The 16,912-nt window shown below is 49.5% G+C and overlaps 1 protein-coding gene across 1 annotated transcript in view; it reads right to left on the bottom strand.

Annotated features, from left to right (window-relative positions):
• Nucleotides 1-7,789: 7,789 nt before the first annotated feature.
• The window catches only part of PLXNB1 (plexin B1), a 195,731-nt gene continuing 186,608 nt past the window's right edge, over nt 7,790-16,912 (bottom strand). The window contains exons 37-40 of the mRNA XM_084633455.1: nt 14,752-14,816; nt 14,570-14,645; nt 13,834-13,908; nt 7,790-12,377 (exon numbers count right to left, since the gene is read on the bottom strand). Coding sequence (XP_084489581.1) covers nt 12,273-12,377; nt 13,834-13,908; nt 14,570-14,645; nt 14,752-14,816 — 321 coding nt within the window. The 3' untranslated portion in view covers nt 7,790-12,272. The remainder of the gene's footprint in view (nt 12,378-13,833; nt 13,909-14,569; nt 14,646-14,751; nt 14,817-16,912) is intronic.

The following is a 16,912-nucleotide window of genomic DNA, read 5'->3' as shown; positions in this document are numbered from 1 at the left end:
GCCTCCAGCAGCAGCAGCAGCAGCAGGGGGCCACGGGCCACCCCCTACCTGGAGCGGGAGCAGCAGCAGGGCCCCACGCCCACCAGCAGCAGCGGCAGGGGGCCCCGGGCCATCCCCACCAGCAGCAGGGGCCCCAGGCCACCCCCCAGCAGAAGCATCACTCCACGCTGCTGCCCACCCCAACAGCAGTCTTCAGGAACACCCCACTCCCAGAAGGTAAGATTTAGTCATAGGTATTTTTAGCAAAAGCCATGGACAGGTCACGGGGCCATGACTTTTTGTTTATTGCCCGTGACCTGTTACTAAAAATATATGTGACTAAAATGTAGCCTCACTCATGTCCATTCCAAGTAGATGTGTGCCTGCCGGATGCTCAGTTGCCGGAAGGTTTTTCCCTTAGTGGTACCCATCGGGTTGGCTGTGGAGTCCCCTGGAGTTGCACTTTCATGGAGGTGTATGTATATAGGTCCTTGCTGATCCGCCGCCTCTTCTGTTCCTTCTTGCCGGATACTCTGACAGAGAGGAGACGGGTGGGTCTTGGAATGAACATGAGCAAAACATCTCGAAGAACAACAGGTAAAACCGTTTTTCTTCTTCAAGTGATTGCTCATGTCGCGTCCAAGTAGGTGAATCCCAAGCAATCCCCAGGAGGGGTCAGACTTCACCAAGTCACAGGCCGCAGCAGCACTCTGCCAAATGCAGCACTGTCTCCAGCCTGCTGTGTGATGGTGCAGTGCAACGTAAAGGTGTGAACAGACAACCATGTTGCCTCCCTGCAGATGTCTTGAATTGGAACCTGCGCCAGAAATACTGCAGATGAAGCTTTCACTTTTGTGGAATGCGCCGTTAATGCTGGGGCCAGTATCTTTGCTAGGTTTTACCACGCCCTGATACAAGCTGTGATACACGAAGAGATCTTTTGGAACGACACTGGGAGCCCCTTCATCAGCTCAGCAATCGCAATGAAGAGGTGTGTCAATTTCTGAAATGGCTTTGTTCGCTCAATATAAGAGGCTAACACTTGTCTGACATCCAGGGAATGGAGCACCCGTTCCCGGTTATTAGGATGTGGCTTAGGGAAGAACACTGGCAGAAAAATGTCCTGATTTGCGTGAAATTGCTAAATTATCTTTGTGAGGAAAGCTGGGTGCAGCCACAACTGCACCTTGTCTTTATAAAACACAATATAAGTGGGATCGGATCTCAGGGCCTTGAGCTCAGACATTCTCCTGTCTGACATCATAGCCACTAGGAATGCCACCTTCCAAGAAAGGTAAAGTAGAGAGCATATTCCTAGGGGCTCAAAGGGAGGACCCATCGACCTCAAGAGCACAAGGTTGTGATGCCATGGGGGAATCGGCTGCCTTACTTGAGGGCTAAGTTCACTCCAAGCTGCGTGGCCGTGCAGCTGCCTATTAAGCCCCATGCAAGGGCTCAGAAGGGGAGAGATGCCTCTCCCCCAGCATGGACCTGCTGGCCCCAGTGTGGACCTGCCACAGCCAGGGAGAGGCGCCTCTCCCCCTGCCCTGACCTGCTGCGGCGAGAGAGAGAGAGGGCTGGGGGGAGTCCTTTCCCCACCACAGCCATGGGACAGCCTACACCCTGAACTCCTCATCCCTGGTCCCACCCCGCACTCCTCATCCCTGGTCCCACCCCACAGCCCACATCCCAGAGCCTTCATCCCCCCGCCCCAACACTCTACCCCAGCCCTGAACACCCTCCCACACCCCAAACACCTCATCCCCAGCCCCACCCTAGAGCCTGCACCCCCAGCCCCGAGGCCCCACCCCCCCTGCACCCCAACCCTCCACCCCAGCCCTGAGCCCCATCCCAAACTCCAAACCCCTCGGCCCCGGCCCCACCACATGAATTTTGTCATGTGCCCCAATATGAAGGTGATGTGTCACACATTACCTCCATATTGGTGCACATAACAAAATTCATTCCGCACATGGATGTAAAAAATTAGAGGGAACACTGCTTGAAGGTACAGTCTATCTAGCCCTTTGAGGAAGCGGCCAACCATGGAATTAGCGAATACTGACTGTCCAGCTGAGCTGGGATGGAAAGCCAAAATAGCAGCCAGGTGCACCTTTACTGACAATACTGTCAGGCCTTGCTGTTTTAGGTGAAGTACACAGTCCAGGATGAAGGGAATTGCTGACTGTAACAGAGGAGTGCCCTTCTGCAACGACAAAATCAAGAACCTCTTCCACTTAGCTAGATAAGAAAAGGAGGACTTGTGGCACCTTAGAGACTAACCAATTTATTTGAGCATGAGCTTTCGTGAGCTACAGCTCACTTCATCGGATGCATACCGTGGAAACTACAGCAGACTTTATATATACACAGAGAATATGAAACAATACCTCCTCCCACCCCACTGTCCTGCTGGTAATAGCTTATCTAAAGTGATCATCAGGTGGGCCATTTCCAGCACAAATCCAGGTTTTCTCACCCTCCACCCCCCCACACAAATTCACTCTCCTGCTGGTGATAGCCCATCCAAAGTGACAACTCTTTACACAATGTGCATGATAATCAAGTTGGGCTATTTCCTGCACAAATCCAGGTTTTTGTGCAGGAAATAGCCCAACTTGATTATCATGCACATTGTGTAAAGAGTTGTCACTTTGGATGGGCTATCACCAGCAGGAGAGTGAATTTGTGTGGGGGGGTGGAGGGTGAGAAAACTTGGATTTGCGCTGGAAATGGCCCACCTGATGATCACTTTAGATAAGCTATTACCAGCAGGACAGTGGGGTGGGAGGAGGTATTGTTTCATATTCTCTGTGTATATATAAAGTCTGCTGTAGTTTCCATGGTATGCATCCGATGAAGTGAGCTGTAGCTCACGAAAGCTCATGCTCAAATAAATTGGTTAGTCTCTAAGGTGCCACAAGCACTCCTTTTCTTTTTGCGAATACAGACTAACACGGCTGTTACTCTGAAACCTGTCATTAGCTAGATAAGTGGCCCGAGTGGATGGCTTTCTGCTGCCAAGGAAAACCTCCCTAACCGAGTCTGAGCCTGCAAGCTCTAATGGGATTAGTCATGGAGTTTCCATTCCGTGAGGTTGAGAGACTCTAGACTGGGATGCTGTAGGCGGCCCTGGTCCTGCGTGATGAAGTCCGGACCAGGGACAGAGTTATAGGCTTGTCCACCAACAGGTCTAGAAGCGTGGTGAACCAGTGGCTGACGTGGCCACGCTGGTGATATCAAGATTATTGATGCTCCCTCTTGTCAGACCTCCAACAGGACCTTGTGAATGAGCGGGAAGGGCGGGAACGCATACAGCAAGTGCCCCTTCCAAGGGAAGAGAAAGGCGTCCACGAGCAAGCCCAGGCCACCATGGGAAGGAACAGAACTGCTGACACATGCTGTTACACCATGTTGTGACCAGTGCTATCTGGGAAATCCCCACCTTTGGTAGATGTTGATGGCAACATCCAGGTGGAGGGACCACTCGTGGCCCTAAAAGGACCTGCTGAGATGATCGGCCAATTCGTTCTGCGAGCCTGGAAGACTCCAAATGTATCAAGTGGGTGATGCAGAAGTTCCACAGCTTGCGAGCTTTCTGACGCAGGTGAGAGGAGCGAGCATGACACTGTCTGTTTATATAGAACATGGCTGTGGTATTGTCTGTCAATACCAATACACATATGTAGATGGGTTTAGAACATCTGGCAAGCGAGGCGAATCGCATGCAGCTCCCTGACGTTGATGTGCAGCAAAAGTTCTGCCTGGGACCAGACACCTTGGGTCCTGAGTCTTCCTAGGTGCGCCCCCCCATCCCATCACTGACGCATCTGTGACTAGGGACAGCAATGGTTGAGGCCTGGAGAAGGGTATTCTTGCACATACTCCTTGTGGGTCGAGCCACCACCAGTGGGACTCAAGGATTTGAGGAGTGAGTGTGACCAATTTGTCTAGGCGGTCTTGGTTTGGCCTGGGCTATACCTGGGCTAGCCAAGCCTGAAGGGGACAGAGATGCAGCCTGGCATGCTGTACCACAAACGTAAAAGGAGCCATATGTCCGAGCAGTTTCAGGCAATTTTGCGCCATAGTAGTGAGGAATCTTCTGAGATCTTCTATGATGGTGCCCATGGCAAGGAAGAGAGATTCCAGGAGGAATGCCCTGGCCTGATCAGAGTCTAGGAGAGCACTGATGAACTCTATTTTCTGAGTGGGGGCTATGATTGACTTTGCCATGTTCAAAATAAGGCTGAGCCTGTGGAATGTCATCTGCACCAAGATCACGTGGGCCTCCACTTGGGCCCGGGAGCGACCCTTGATTAGCCAGTCATTCAGGTACGGAAATACTTGCACTTGCCACTTCCGCAGGAAGGCTGCCATGACCGCCATGCACTTAGTTAACACCTGAGGGGCTGCCAAGAGGCCAAAGAGAAAGACCATAAACTGATAGTGGGTGTTGTTGACCATGAAATGGAGGAACTGTCTGTGCGACAGGATTATGGACATTTGAAAGTACGTGTTCTTCAAGTCAAGGGTGGCGTACCAGTCCCCCAGATCCAGGGAGGGAATAATGGAAGCCAGGGAGATCATGCGAAACCTCAATTTCTTCATGAATCTGTTTAGGTTTCACAGGTCTAAAATAGGCCTGAGCCCACCCTTGGCCTTGGGGATTAGGAAATACCGGGAGTCGAACCCCTTTCCACCGCCCTGAATTGTAGGAGCATTTGCACCTCCTGCACTATAAGTTGTTCATAAGAAGGGTCCCTGAAGAGGATAGGAAGGTGGGAGGGAACAGAATTGGAGAGACTATCCCAATTTTACTGGACTCAAGACCCATTGGTCGAAGGTGATTTGAGTCCAGGCATGGTAGAAATGAGACAGATGATTCACAAAGGGAGGGGAAGAATCTGGGATCTGAACTGGTGCGTCGTCCTTGGGCACACCTTCAAAAGTTTGGTTTGGAGGCTGAGGGCTGCTTTGCTGTGCCTTCGCTCTGGTTAGAGGACTGAGAGGGCTTCTGCATATTATTCCTGTCCCGCTTCCTGCTATAGTCCTGCCAAGGATGAGCTGAATAGAAGCAATGGGCAGGTTGCAGCTTAAAAGGATTTCTTTGGGGGGCTGGCATATGAACCCCCCAGGGACTTCAGGGTTGTCCATGAGTTTTTCAGGCTGTGGAGCCTCTTATGTGTTTGCTCCAAGAAGAGTCCTGAACAGTCAAAAGGAAAGTCCTGGATAGCGTGTTGGATGTTGTGTGGGAGCCCTGACACTTGAAGCCATGAGCTCCATCTCATGGCTATCGCAGTTGCCATTGTCTGGGTTGCTGAGTCCGCTGAGTCCAGGGAGGCCTGTAAGGAGGTCCTTATGATGACCTTGCCCTCCTTCAGGACAGCCACAAACTCCGAGCAGGAGACTGCCATAAGCAGTTTCTGAAACTTGGTCAGCTTGTTGCAGGAATTATAACGATAGCGGCTAAGCACTGCCTGCTGGTTGGCAATGCGAAGCTGAAGCCCCCCCAGTAGAATACACCTTCCTACCAAAGAGACATCTTCACTTCTTTGGATTTAGGAGTCGGCCCCGATTGTCCCTGCCTTTCTTTCTGGGTGGCCGCCTTCACTACCAGAGTACCCAGCTGAGGATGAGTAAACAGGCACTCATATCCCTTAGAGGGCACAAAGTATTTTCTCTCGACCCCTTTTGCCATGGGTTAGTGGTGTTATAGATCGTCTTAATGAGGGGCAAAGTCACACTCAAAGGACCTTCAGGGACGAGAATGTCCACCTGAATACTTAAGTTTTGAGCCACCCTCTTGAGCAACTCTTGGTATGCCCTGTTGTCCATGGCAGGTGGTGTGGTGGAAGTGCCCACCACCACTTCATCCGGGGAGAATGAGGAAGATGTCTGCAGGGGCACCGGGTCTTCCTGTCCCTCTGGTTCAATGTTGATAAATGCACACATTGAAAAACATGATCCCAATTTACAAAATGATGGGACTAAATTTGCCGTTACTACTCAAGAAAGCTCTTGGAGTCATAGAGGCTAGTTCTCGGAAAACATCGGCTGACTGCAACGGCAGTCAGAAAAGCTAATAGAATGTTAGGAACCATGAGGAAAGGGCAAGATAAGACGACAATAAATATCATAATACCACCATATAAATTCATGATACAACCACATCTTGAATACTGCATGCAGTTCTGATTGCCCTGTCGCAAAAATGATATATTAGAACTGGAAAAAATACAGAGAAGCGCAACAAAAATGATGAGGGATATGGAACAGCTTCCATATGTGGAGACATGAACAGAACTGGGCCGGCTCGCTGTGGAAATGAGACAGCGAAGGGGGATGCGAATAGCGTGGACCCAGCGAAGCAGGAAATGTTACTCCCACCTCCTCAGAACACACGAACCAGGGCCCCCGTCATGTAACAGGCAGCAGGCTTATGCCGCACCGAGGGGACTGTTGCTTCGCAACACGCGTGCGGCTGGCCACAGAGAGCCGGAGGAGCCGTGGGGCAGCCCAGCAGCGGCTTTCAGCCACGACGCCCCGAGGCGCGGCCCCACGAAGCGCTGGCTGCAGGACCTGCCCGGGCGCCAGGCGCGGGGCTCTTGCCGCACTGCTGGGCCCAGAGCCCGCCCAGGCCGCCGCTCCAGCCAGGGCCGCGGCGCCCCGAGGCGAGGGGCGAGGCTGAGGCCTGGGGGTCGGAGCCCCCCGCCCGCGCCGCTTCCCCCCGCTGCCGGCGGCGCGGCCTGACCCGGCCCTCGGGGTCTCCGCCGCTCGGGCCGCTGTGACCGGAGCGCGCCAGGGCCAAGCGACGGGCCGGGTCCCGCTGGCGGCCGCCCCTCGCCTCAGCGGCGGCCGCGCGAGCCCCGGCGCCAGGGGCGTTGTCAACGGCAACGCGCCACGTGACGCGAGCCCGTCCGGCAGCCTGGGGCGCGAGCGCTGCTCCAGCCGGGCCGCCCCTGGGGTCGCTGCGCCTGCGCGGGAATTCGCCGCCCCGCTGCCTTGACCCCCCCGGCCGCAGAAGGCCAAAGTGCCGGGGCAGGCGCTGCAAGCGGGCTGAGCGGCCCCCGGCCGGCCTGCCCCCGGCTTGCTCGCCGTGGCGAGCCCGGCGCCCAGCCCAAGCGGGCCCAGCCTGGGCAGAGGCGCCCCCGCCGCTGCCTGCAGCAGAAGCCCTCGTGGGTGCTCGAGGCCCCGGCGCAAACCAGCCCAGGAGCGACGGAGGGAGCAGAGAGCCACCTGCAGCTTGCAAGCGGATGCAAAGCTTGGGCACGACGGGGCTGAGCCTCCGTGCCCGGTGAAAGCCAGGGAACTTCAGCAGGCTTTTCAGCAACAGGGACCTGCTGCTTCTACAAGGAACTGCATGCCCTAGTTTAAAGGGACCCCATTGCCCCCCAGCACCTTGGACAGGAGTGGGGGGCTCTGCCCAGCTGCAGGGGTCCATCCAACCCCCCGAAGAAACTTTCAGGATTGGTACCTCAGGCCAGCAGTTTTCAAACTTTAGCCCCTAGTTTGGCCCCAAGGACGCCTATTTTGATATAATTTTTTTCAGGGACCCCCAATTCCTCCCACTCAACCCCTGCCCCACCCCCTTGCCTAAGGCCATGCCCCCTTCTTCCATCACTCGCTCTCCCCCACCCAAACTCACTTTCACCACGCTGGGGTAGAGGGTTAGGGTGCAGGAGGGGGTGGGCTCTGGGCTGGGAGTTTGGGTGTGGGAGGGAGTGTGGACTCTGAAAGGTAGTTTGGGTGCTGGGGGTGGGGTGGGGTGAGCTGAGGGGTGTAGAAGTTTGGGCGCTGGAGGGGGCTCAGGGCTGGGGAGCAGGGTGTAGGAGAGGGGATGGCACTTATCTTGGGAAACTCCCAAAAGTGACTGGCACATATCTGGCAGTGACTCCTAGGCAGGGGGTTATGGGGTCTCTGCAGGCACCACACTGCACCGCAATTCCTGGCCAATGAGAGCTGCGGAGTTGGCACTTGGGCCAGGGGCAGCATATTCTGGAACATAAGTAGCAGCCAAATTATTTTAAGACACAAAACCATGACACCCATTCCATGTTGTATATTAATGTTTATTGAATCACTCATGTAAGAATTCTCTCTTTATTAAAATCATTTGGGTTCTAAACTGATTATTTACAGACATAACCTTGTCTCACCAATAGATTCCTACATCTCACAATAGTATCTACAGTTATTACACTATGTGACAACATATTTTCAAGCTTCTTATATTAATTATTAATTCCAATTTGTTGAGAAAGAGAGCATGCTGGGAGCTCCAAGAACTCAAAAAGAAGGGGCAGGATGTGGACATGGGGCTGGCCAGGCCACAACAAACCGGAAAATACAAAATTAAGTCAGTCAAGAGAAGACGTGTACGTACAGCCCTCCCACCGCCAAAGGAGCAGAAATAGCTAAGCAATGCCCCTGGTGTCCTGGAAAGCCAGAGAAATCAGCCCAGGGAGAAAGGCATCAAAAAGTGACATCTAACAGCAACCAGGGGTCAGACTGAGGCAGCACATGGTGCTTCACTGAATCAGACCCTGTCAGCTTCTGCAGAATTTAAGCTTTCATTATACATTTTTAAAGCGCTTATGGTTATAAAGAAAAACTTCTGAATGTGACCCCCAAACCTGTGGCCAGCTTGAATCTAAAGCTGGAGAGACAAAATGTAGGGTTCCATCATGTAAGGAGCCAGGAACCCCTATTCATCACAAAGGGGGGTTAACTGAAATCTATTGATGACAATTTATATCTCAGTACTGATTACCATTTCAGTTTCTCCTCCCCTATTCTGACAGCTGGAAGCTAACTTCTCCCTCTCTTCCCCCACGCAAAGATCACTTCATATCTGAGAGAGAGGATCTAAGGTCTGTCAAGTTATGTTTCACGGCGAGAGAAATTAATAAAACAAATGTAAAGAGCTATCTCTGTGCCCTGCAGAGACAGAGACTAGGTGTATACAGCAGGAGGGCATGACCAAGCGCCTACAGAAGCTAGGTCCTGTAAGAACATGGTACATATCCAAAGGTGATCTAAGGAAATAAAAATCCCTGGGGCTTTTGACACAACTACCATGGAGTCAGGAAGGCTGGATGGAACCGCCCAGAGGTAATTAGGAATCTACCACCCCCCACAACAGGAATTAGTAAAGACTTTTGTGCAAGCATTAATGAAACCTCACCCTGTTGAGGTAGTGGACTCTACCATGTGGGAGAGGCTCGAATGGAGAGACGAGAAGGGGCATGTCTGAACCTGCAAACTGACAGTCATAGGGACGTTAAAAAGTAGGTCCAGGATACAGCAAGAGGGAGATGGTATTTGACAGCTTGATGGTGACAGATCGTAGGAGAAATGTATGCTATCATCTTTTCTGTTTTCACTGTGACTAAGCTGAGAATGTCGTATCCTTTTTAGCTTATGAGACAGGTCACTGGAGATGTTACTTTATTTTCTTTTGACACCATTTTTGCAGTGTTTTTAAATGACTTCTTTTTGTTAATATTGTTATATGGGTAAATCACACGCACGTCCCTGGAGAAACAAGAAATCTTATCTCCAGTACTGAATGGTACCTACACCCCACCTCAGTCCTGGTCAAGGTACGCAGACAAAGATGTACACTCCTTGACCTGTGTTGCCATCATGTTCTGGCAGGCAAATTCAAAGGGAGAAGCTGATGAATCAAGCAGGAGCCAAAAGTTGGTGGGGAGGGGTTGGTGACAGAGACGAACATCTGACTTCAGGTTAATGTAAATCTTGGATAAACAAGAGAATTCCCCTCCTCTCAAATTGACTGATAGGACTTTGTGAGAAAAGAGATTTTCCAAAATCTGGGAGAAGCAAAGACACTGCTGGGCCACAAACAGCAGAGGAAAGTCTGCCAGCTCTTGGTGTCTGGTTGGAAAAGTTATAAAGACAGATGCCAAAAGAGTTTTGAATCTCATGCTCCCCAACTCCGGGAGGTTTGCTTGGCACTGCACAGATGGCATCATCACTCTTACCCATCCGTCCTCCCTCGCACATTCGTTTCACCTGTTAAGTTTTGCCTGAACCTAGGCTTGTAAATTCTCTGGGGCCGGTGCTTTTTTTTTTTAATTGTATGACTGCACAGGGCTCAGCCCAACAAGACTCATCTAGCTGGCGCCTCCAGTTAACACACACAGTAGAGACACCGTATTTCTTTGCTGGAGTCTAGCCGTCTCCATGCGATCAGCAGTTCCAGACAAAATGAGTGGATTGGCAGTCAAAGTTGCACTTTGTACATGGTCTGAATGTAGGGGTGGTGTCATTCAGCACTGGAGCTATTCCTGGCTCCACAGGGGTGGGGACAAGTGAGTAAGAGGAAACCAAAGACACTCCCCATGTGCTCAGTTGGGGAGACATGGCTGGGGGAATGGAGAGAAATCCCTCCCCTTTGAGCCCCAAGGAAGCAAGCATTACCTCAAGCCCTGCTTAGATGCAGAGAGAGGGGAACTCCTTTAGTCCTCTCTGAGAGAATGGAAACAAACTCAGGCCAAGGGTGGGAGGGACTAGGGCAGAGCCTGAGTTTGGTTCCATTCAATTTGGAAAGAGGGAACGCTGCCAGAGGGGTTGGTCAATTTACAGAGCATGGTCGCTGTTTGGTTTCCTCATCCTGGTGCTCATCCACTGGGGGCCCTGGCCACTTGGGTCCTTTGCTCTGCTCTTCTGTGGGCTGTGGAATCAGTTCAGGATTTCCACTAAGATTTTAAGTGTGCAGTAGGTCACTAAAGTGGAGCCCCACACAGGAGAATTTGAGAAGAAGATATTCAGCTTCAGGGGAGTATTTCGAGTTTCACTTTAGGCAGAGATAAAGGTGAGGAAGGTATATCTGGCTGTGAGATTGAGCCTTCAACTATTTCAGCTTAGTGGGAAATTTGGGGAAAAGCCAATTGTTACTGTGCGACTCCAGATGTTTCTGAAAAAGTCAGAAGCCCCTGATCTGCCCAGTGGGGCAAAGACTATGCAGAAGCAGTGTGACACAGGCAGTGCTTAGCCTGGGGAGTTTGTGATGATGACAGTGTCCAAGGAGATGCTCATCCAAGTGAAGTATTGTCTCAGAAAAACAAAATTAACATTCCCCTTAAGGATGTAAATACTTTGTAATTTTGAGGGTATTTACAGATCCAGTTCAGAGTACCAAAATGGCTACAAGCCAGAGAAAGGAAATAAGTACAAGGCCTTCACTGTGCTTTCCAAGTGACCACAGAGAACCAGAGGGTCAGACATAACATCTAGGTTAGAGGCACTTCAGTAAGTTCACCTTGCCCTCTCCCCAAGCCATGCTAAATTCAGTCCAGTATAGCTCCATAGATGGCAGTGGCATGGTGCCTGCTTATGCTAGGACTAGGTTGAGCCTACTGGGTCAACACGTGGAACTGGTGAGCATGTTCGTCTCATTAGCATGAGTCACAGACAAGCAGTGAGGAAGACTAGAACCCTGGGACCAAGCGACTTTTCTGATCTCCCTCTCAGTCTATTTCTCATCCCTACATTCAGTACTTCTGGGTGCCAGGCACAACCCCACCAGTGCACTGGTGGTCATGCTGTGGGAGATGCTCCTCAGCTCAGACCATGGAACAGGTGGACCAAACTGCAGGCGTGTTGCTTCTCGGGCTGTATGCTGGAGGAGTACACTCTGGTCCTTAGAGAGGTTACCACGTCTGGGCTAATCCCTAACAGACTACATCAGTCCTAGTGCCCCAGCTAGTTCCATGAGGGCTCAGGAAGCTCACACACTGACTGTCCAGCACTACCATGAGTGCAGTAGCCTGGGCTATTACCATCATAGCAGTGGTGGTTACACAATGTTCAGGGCAGCAGGCACAGCACTAGTCTCTCCTATCCTTAGTACCAAAATGAGGCTAGAGGCTCACAAGAAGCCATGTATGGTCTTTAGCTTTGTTCTGAAGCTCTTGTGTTATCCAGCTCCTTGGCAATATTGTTTGGAAACTTGGCACATTCACAACATGTGGGAAGAAGCTGCCTGGTCTCTCTCACTCTCTCTCACACTGTGGTTTGTAGAAACTCCCATAGTTTAAAGTTCATTTTAAAAAAGGAAAAAAAAATCTGTAAAAAAATATTCTCTGAGATGTAAGGACATTTGTACTTTGCATTTTCTTGGCCACCTCCTCTTGTGTCACATGCCAGCTCCCCAGAGCGTCTGGTTCCAAAGGCAGTGGGACAACTTGTGTGAAGCTATGAAGTTCCAGTGAGCAGCACTATTCATCTCTGTTCAGCCACCCAAGAGCATCACAGTCTATTTGTCTGGGTCACAAATCAGTGACTTTGTTCTCCACAGCAGCTGCAATCTGCTGCAGTCGGTATCCCAACTGCATCTTCTGGGCTGTCGGGTCTTCTTCCAAGGCTGTAATGATCTGCAACAAGACTCAGAGCTCACTGGCAACCTCCCTTGTGAACAGAATACTATTAGCAGCAGATTCCCCTGGCTGAAGGCAAGCCTCAGCTCTGTTGCAGCTATGGGTATTGGGATCCACAGTGACAGTATGTCTCAGAGGGACTCCCTGCAACTTTGCCATCCCAGTGGTAGTCCCCTCTGGGCATCCCTATCTTTTCCTCTGTGCCATCACCCACTCCTCCGCCCCCAAACAATGCTCATCCCTTTTTTTTTTTTTTTTTTAAATAATTTTGTTTACCTACAGAAAACAGTTAACCAAAAACCAAGGGGGGTGCCAAAGGCAAGAATCTTCATTTTAAAACAGCCAATAAAAATGGTTAAGTGACAATAGAGTAGTCACTTGACACATCATTTCCTCTGTTATATGTAGTGTTACCGTAGCCATGTTGGTCCCAGCATATTAGAGAGACAAGGTGGGTGAGGTAACATCTTTTATTGGACCAATTTCTGATTGGTGAGAGACACAAGCTTTCGTACTTAACCTCAAACAGAAGTTGGTCCAATAAAAGATATTACCTCACCCACCTTGTCTCTCTAACATCATTTCCTTAACAATTAGATGCACGGAAATGCATACATCTTACACTGCAAATGTAACAAAATCATTATTCTCATTAAGTACAAAGAAATGCATGTTTCATTACAGCAAAACAGCCTTAACTCTTCCCCAAAGTAGATAATATTCTTTCATCAGTAATCTCAAATCCCTTCAAAGCCCTCTGAAAAAGAAACAAAAATTAAATATGTAAACATGAAAGTCTCAAATGTAAGTCCTCACGCATACTTTTCACTGTAAAAATCTATATTGTACACTTTACCTATTAAAATACACATAACAATATCAAGAAACTGCAATCTCAAATTCTTCTATTGTTAACTGATGTTTAACTGATCATTTCCCTTTTAAGCTATGCCTTAAACTAAAATATTTAGATACCAACAAAAACACATCAATATTGACAATCCCTGGGTGAGAGTGAAGGCTCTTTTGTTGTGACAAAATATACATTTCTTCCTATTCGATGAGGTCAATTAATCTGACCCAGATTTTTAAATGTGTTTAGGCATTGCTGCACTGCACCACCCGATTTAGGAGTCTAAACCTCATTTTCAAAAGGGATTTAGGCTCTAAGTACCTAAAGCACTTTTGAAAGTGAGATTTAGGCACTTCAGTCAGTTAGGTGTTGCAAAACTGAGTGCAGTATTGCCAATGTACCTTTAAAAATATGGGCCTATGTCCTATGTGGGCAGTGGAACATTTATGATGTCCTTGACTATTAATTTTTTTGTTCACGAATCCAACAGGAGACAGGACTAGATGAACCTATGAAGGGCAAGCATAAGATAATGACAGGGAGGGATGTGTGTGAAATCGCCCACTGAGGCTGGAGCCAGTAAGCCAGAGCTGCACTCACCTGGTCATAGTACTTGTTGATGTATTTGTAGAGTTCATGCAGAGCCACCACCGAATTGAGTTCACCTGAGTAATTCTATGGTAATATAACAAACATAATCAGCCAAAAGAACAGGAGTACTTCTGGCACCTTAGAGACTAACAAATTTATTTCAGATGCATAGAATGGAACATATAGTGAGAAGATATATATACACACACACACACATATATATACATATACAGAGAACATGAAAAGGTGGAACATACCAACTGTAAGAGGCTAATTAATTAAGATAAGCTACTATCAGGAGGAGAAAAAAAACTTTAGTAGTGATAATCAAGATGGCTCATTTAGACAGTTGACAAGAAGGTGTGAGGATACTTAACATGGGGAAATAGATTCAATATGTGTAATTCATTGCTCCTGCACTCAGAAGCCTTAGCTACATTGGTCTTTTTTCCCCTAAAACTTTCCATTGGTGCTAGCAGTGATGTTGGGGCAAGCACAGACAAGACACCAGCAGCCAGTGTTTTTCAACCACCATGTGGTCTAGACCTCATGTGAGCCAAGTCATGATGCCGTGATTAAAATGCCTGGCCCCTGCCAGCACTAACACTGGAATTCTGGTGGGAGCAGTGGTGGGATATTCTAGGGGAAAAGGCTAATGCAGACTCTGTGCCAGGGAGGCAGACTGCCCACCCTGTGGAATCCAATGGAAAATGCACTGATTTCTGAAATAAGTTGCTTTATTTACCCTTGACAGCTCAGCCAGGGCAGAGTTCATTTCCTGGTCACTGGCGGAGATGGTCTGGCGAATGTCCGCATAGTACCTACGCAATGGGAGCACATGGGCAATTAATGCGGTATCTGCTCCTCTGCTGCCTCCTCCCCCTGCCAAACAACCCAGCTGTCCCCACCTGCTCACTCAGACTTTACCTTTCTACCATCTGCTTGTAGCGAGGAATGTCCCGGGCATAGAGCAGCTTGTTGATTGGTGAGTCCTTTAAAGGCCAGAAACAGACTGACAGGTTACAGAAACCAAGACCAGGGCAAGGAGATACAAACCCCGGGTTCCCGCAGGGACAGGCAGCCTCTGTCCTTTCCCTGCTCTCATAGAGGTGGGCAGAACCTGCCCCTTCCCTGCAAGATGTGCAGAGAACAGGCAATCCTCTCTTGCAACAGTGGCAGGGAGGCCCTGCCCCAGGCTCTAGGTACCCACAAGGGTTGCCAATTATGCAAACATTTCTCAACATGAGCACAGACTAGGGACCATTCCCTGCCACCTCAAGTGGAGAGTGGGTGCCTGAGACAACAGCCATCACATGGTTGTATCCAATCTACATCTCTTAGTGGGAGGCCCCCAGACAGGTACACTAAGGACCTGGTATTCTATGAAAGCTGGAGGCAGTATTATCCTAATGGGCTAGTACCACCTGCCTAACAGAAGGAATGTGCTGTACTAACCAACTGTTAAAGGAACAGGAAGTGATGACCTCAAATGTCAGGAAGGACCGCCTCTGTCCATTAATACAGACTCAGGGATTCCCATCTAGCTTGGTCTCCAACAGGGAAAGGAGACCCTGACATAGTCTAGACTCTAATTATAGTGCTATAGGCCCTAGAGAACACAAAAATTTCTGTCCTGGCTTTCAAGGCCCCTTCCCATCTACCACAACCAGTTTCTTCTCATGGCATTTCTCTCTGCATCATTGCAGCCTCAATGCCCCATTTGTCTGCTTGCTCCTCACTGCCCCACCCATGCATGGAGTGCCCTCCCTGAGGGTCTCACATCCACCTGCAGTCACTGACCCCTCGGTAAAGAGACACAGAACTTGTTTCCTTTCATCACTCAAAAGAGAGGGTGAGAAACACCACATAGGGCGGAGGCTGGAGATGCCACAAGCCACCAGAGTGATATGGTTCTACCCATGTTTGATATTTAGCCATTCCTGCTTGTTGGCTCATCTCCCCTACACCTCACAGCATTAACCTTGTACAGACAAGCAAATTGCTCCATTGCTTCTAATTTTTTTATTACAGCCAGCCACATTTCCATGACATCTACAGGAAATTAAATAAAATTTTCAGCCAGCTAATCAAATTTGAAAGACAAATCAAACAGCCCTTCCTCCCCCATGCTGTGAGTTAGCCTTGTTGTGTAACCTTGTAATGTAGGAACAAAGGAATGGAAGGAGTACCCTAGATCATCAAGTCCGCTATCACAGGCGGCCCTGTCATGGAATTCTGTTCACAATCTAAAACTAGTTGGGATGTTTGCCCCCACTATTCCTATTGGGAGACTGCTCCAGAACCTCGCTCCTCCGATGCTTAGAAACCTCTCTCTAATTTCCCACCTAAATTTATTCATGGCCCATTTATGCCCATTTGTTCTGGTGCCAATGTTGTCTTTTAGCTTAATCAGCTCTTCTCCCTCCCTGGTGCTTACCCCCATGAGCATTTATATAGAGCAGGGGTTCTCAAACTGGGGGTCATGACCCCTCAGGAGGTAACAAGGTTATTACGTGGGGTGTCGTGAGCTGTCAGCCTCCACCCCTCCAAACCCTACTTTTCCTCCAGCATTTATAATGGTGTTAAATATATTAAAAAGTGTTTTTAATTTATAAGGGGGGGTTGCACTCAGAGGCTTGCTATGCGAAAGGGATCACCAGTACAAAAGTTTGAGATAGATATAGGACAACCAGATCCCCTCTCACCTTCATTTTGCTAGGCTGAACAAGCCAAGCTCTTTCAGTCTCCTCTCATAAAGTAGGCCCTCCATTTCCGTGATCATCCTAGAAATGTTACTGATGTCATCTATCCCTCCTCCCCAGCCCCATTATTGTCTCAGAACCTGTCTGGCACATCATATCCAAAGCAGTATTTCAGCTATCTGGGCAGGCACCTCACACATCCGGGGCACCATTCCAATGTTACATTAACATTCAGGCAAAATGTCTCACTCTCTCATCAGTTTGTAGGGACAGCACACAATGTGCAAACAGAGAGTAGCAAAGGGACCTGATCCATCTATCTGAATGGAGTAACAAACACTGTTCTCCCCGACACTGAACCTGCACCTCCCTCGAGCATGCAGACT

This window comes from Lepidochelys olivacea, assembly GCF_965140295.1.
Source record: "Lepidochelys olivacea isolate rLepOli2 genome assembly, chromosome: 7".
Lineage (NCBI taxonomy): Eukaryota > Metazoa > Chordata > Testudines > Cheloniidae > Lepidochelys > Lepidochelys olivacea.
Note: the sequence above shows the minus strand (reverse complement) of the source record. Positions and strands in the feature narration are given on the sequence as shown.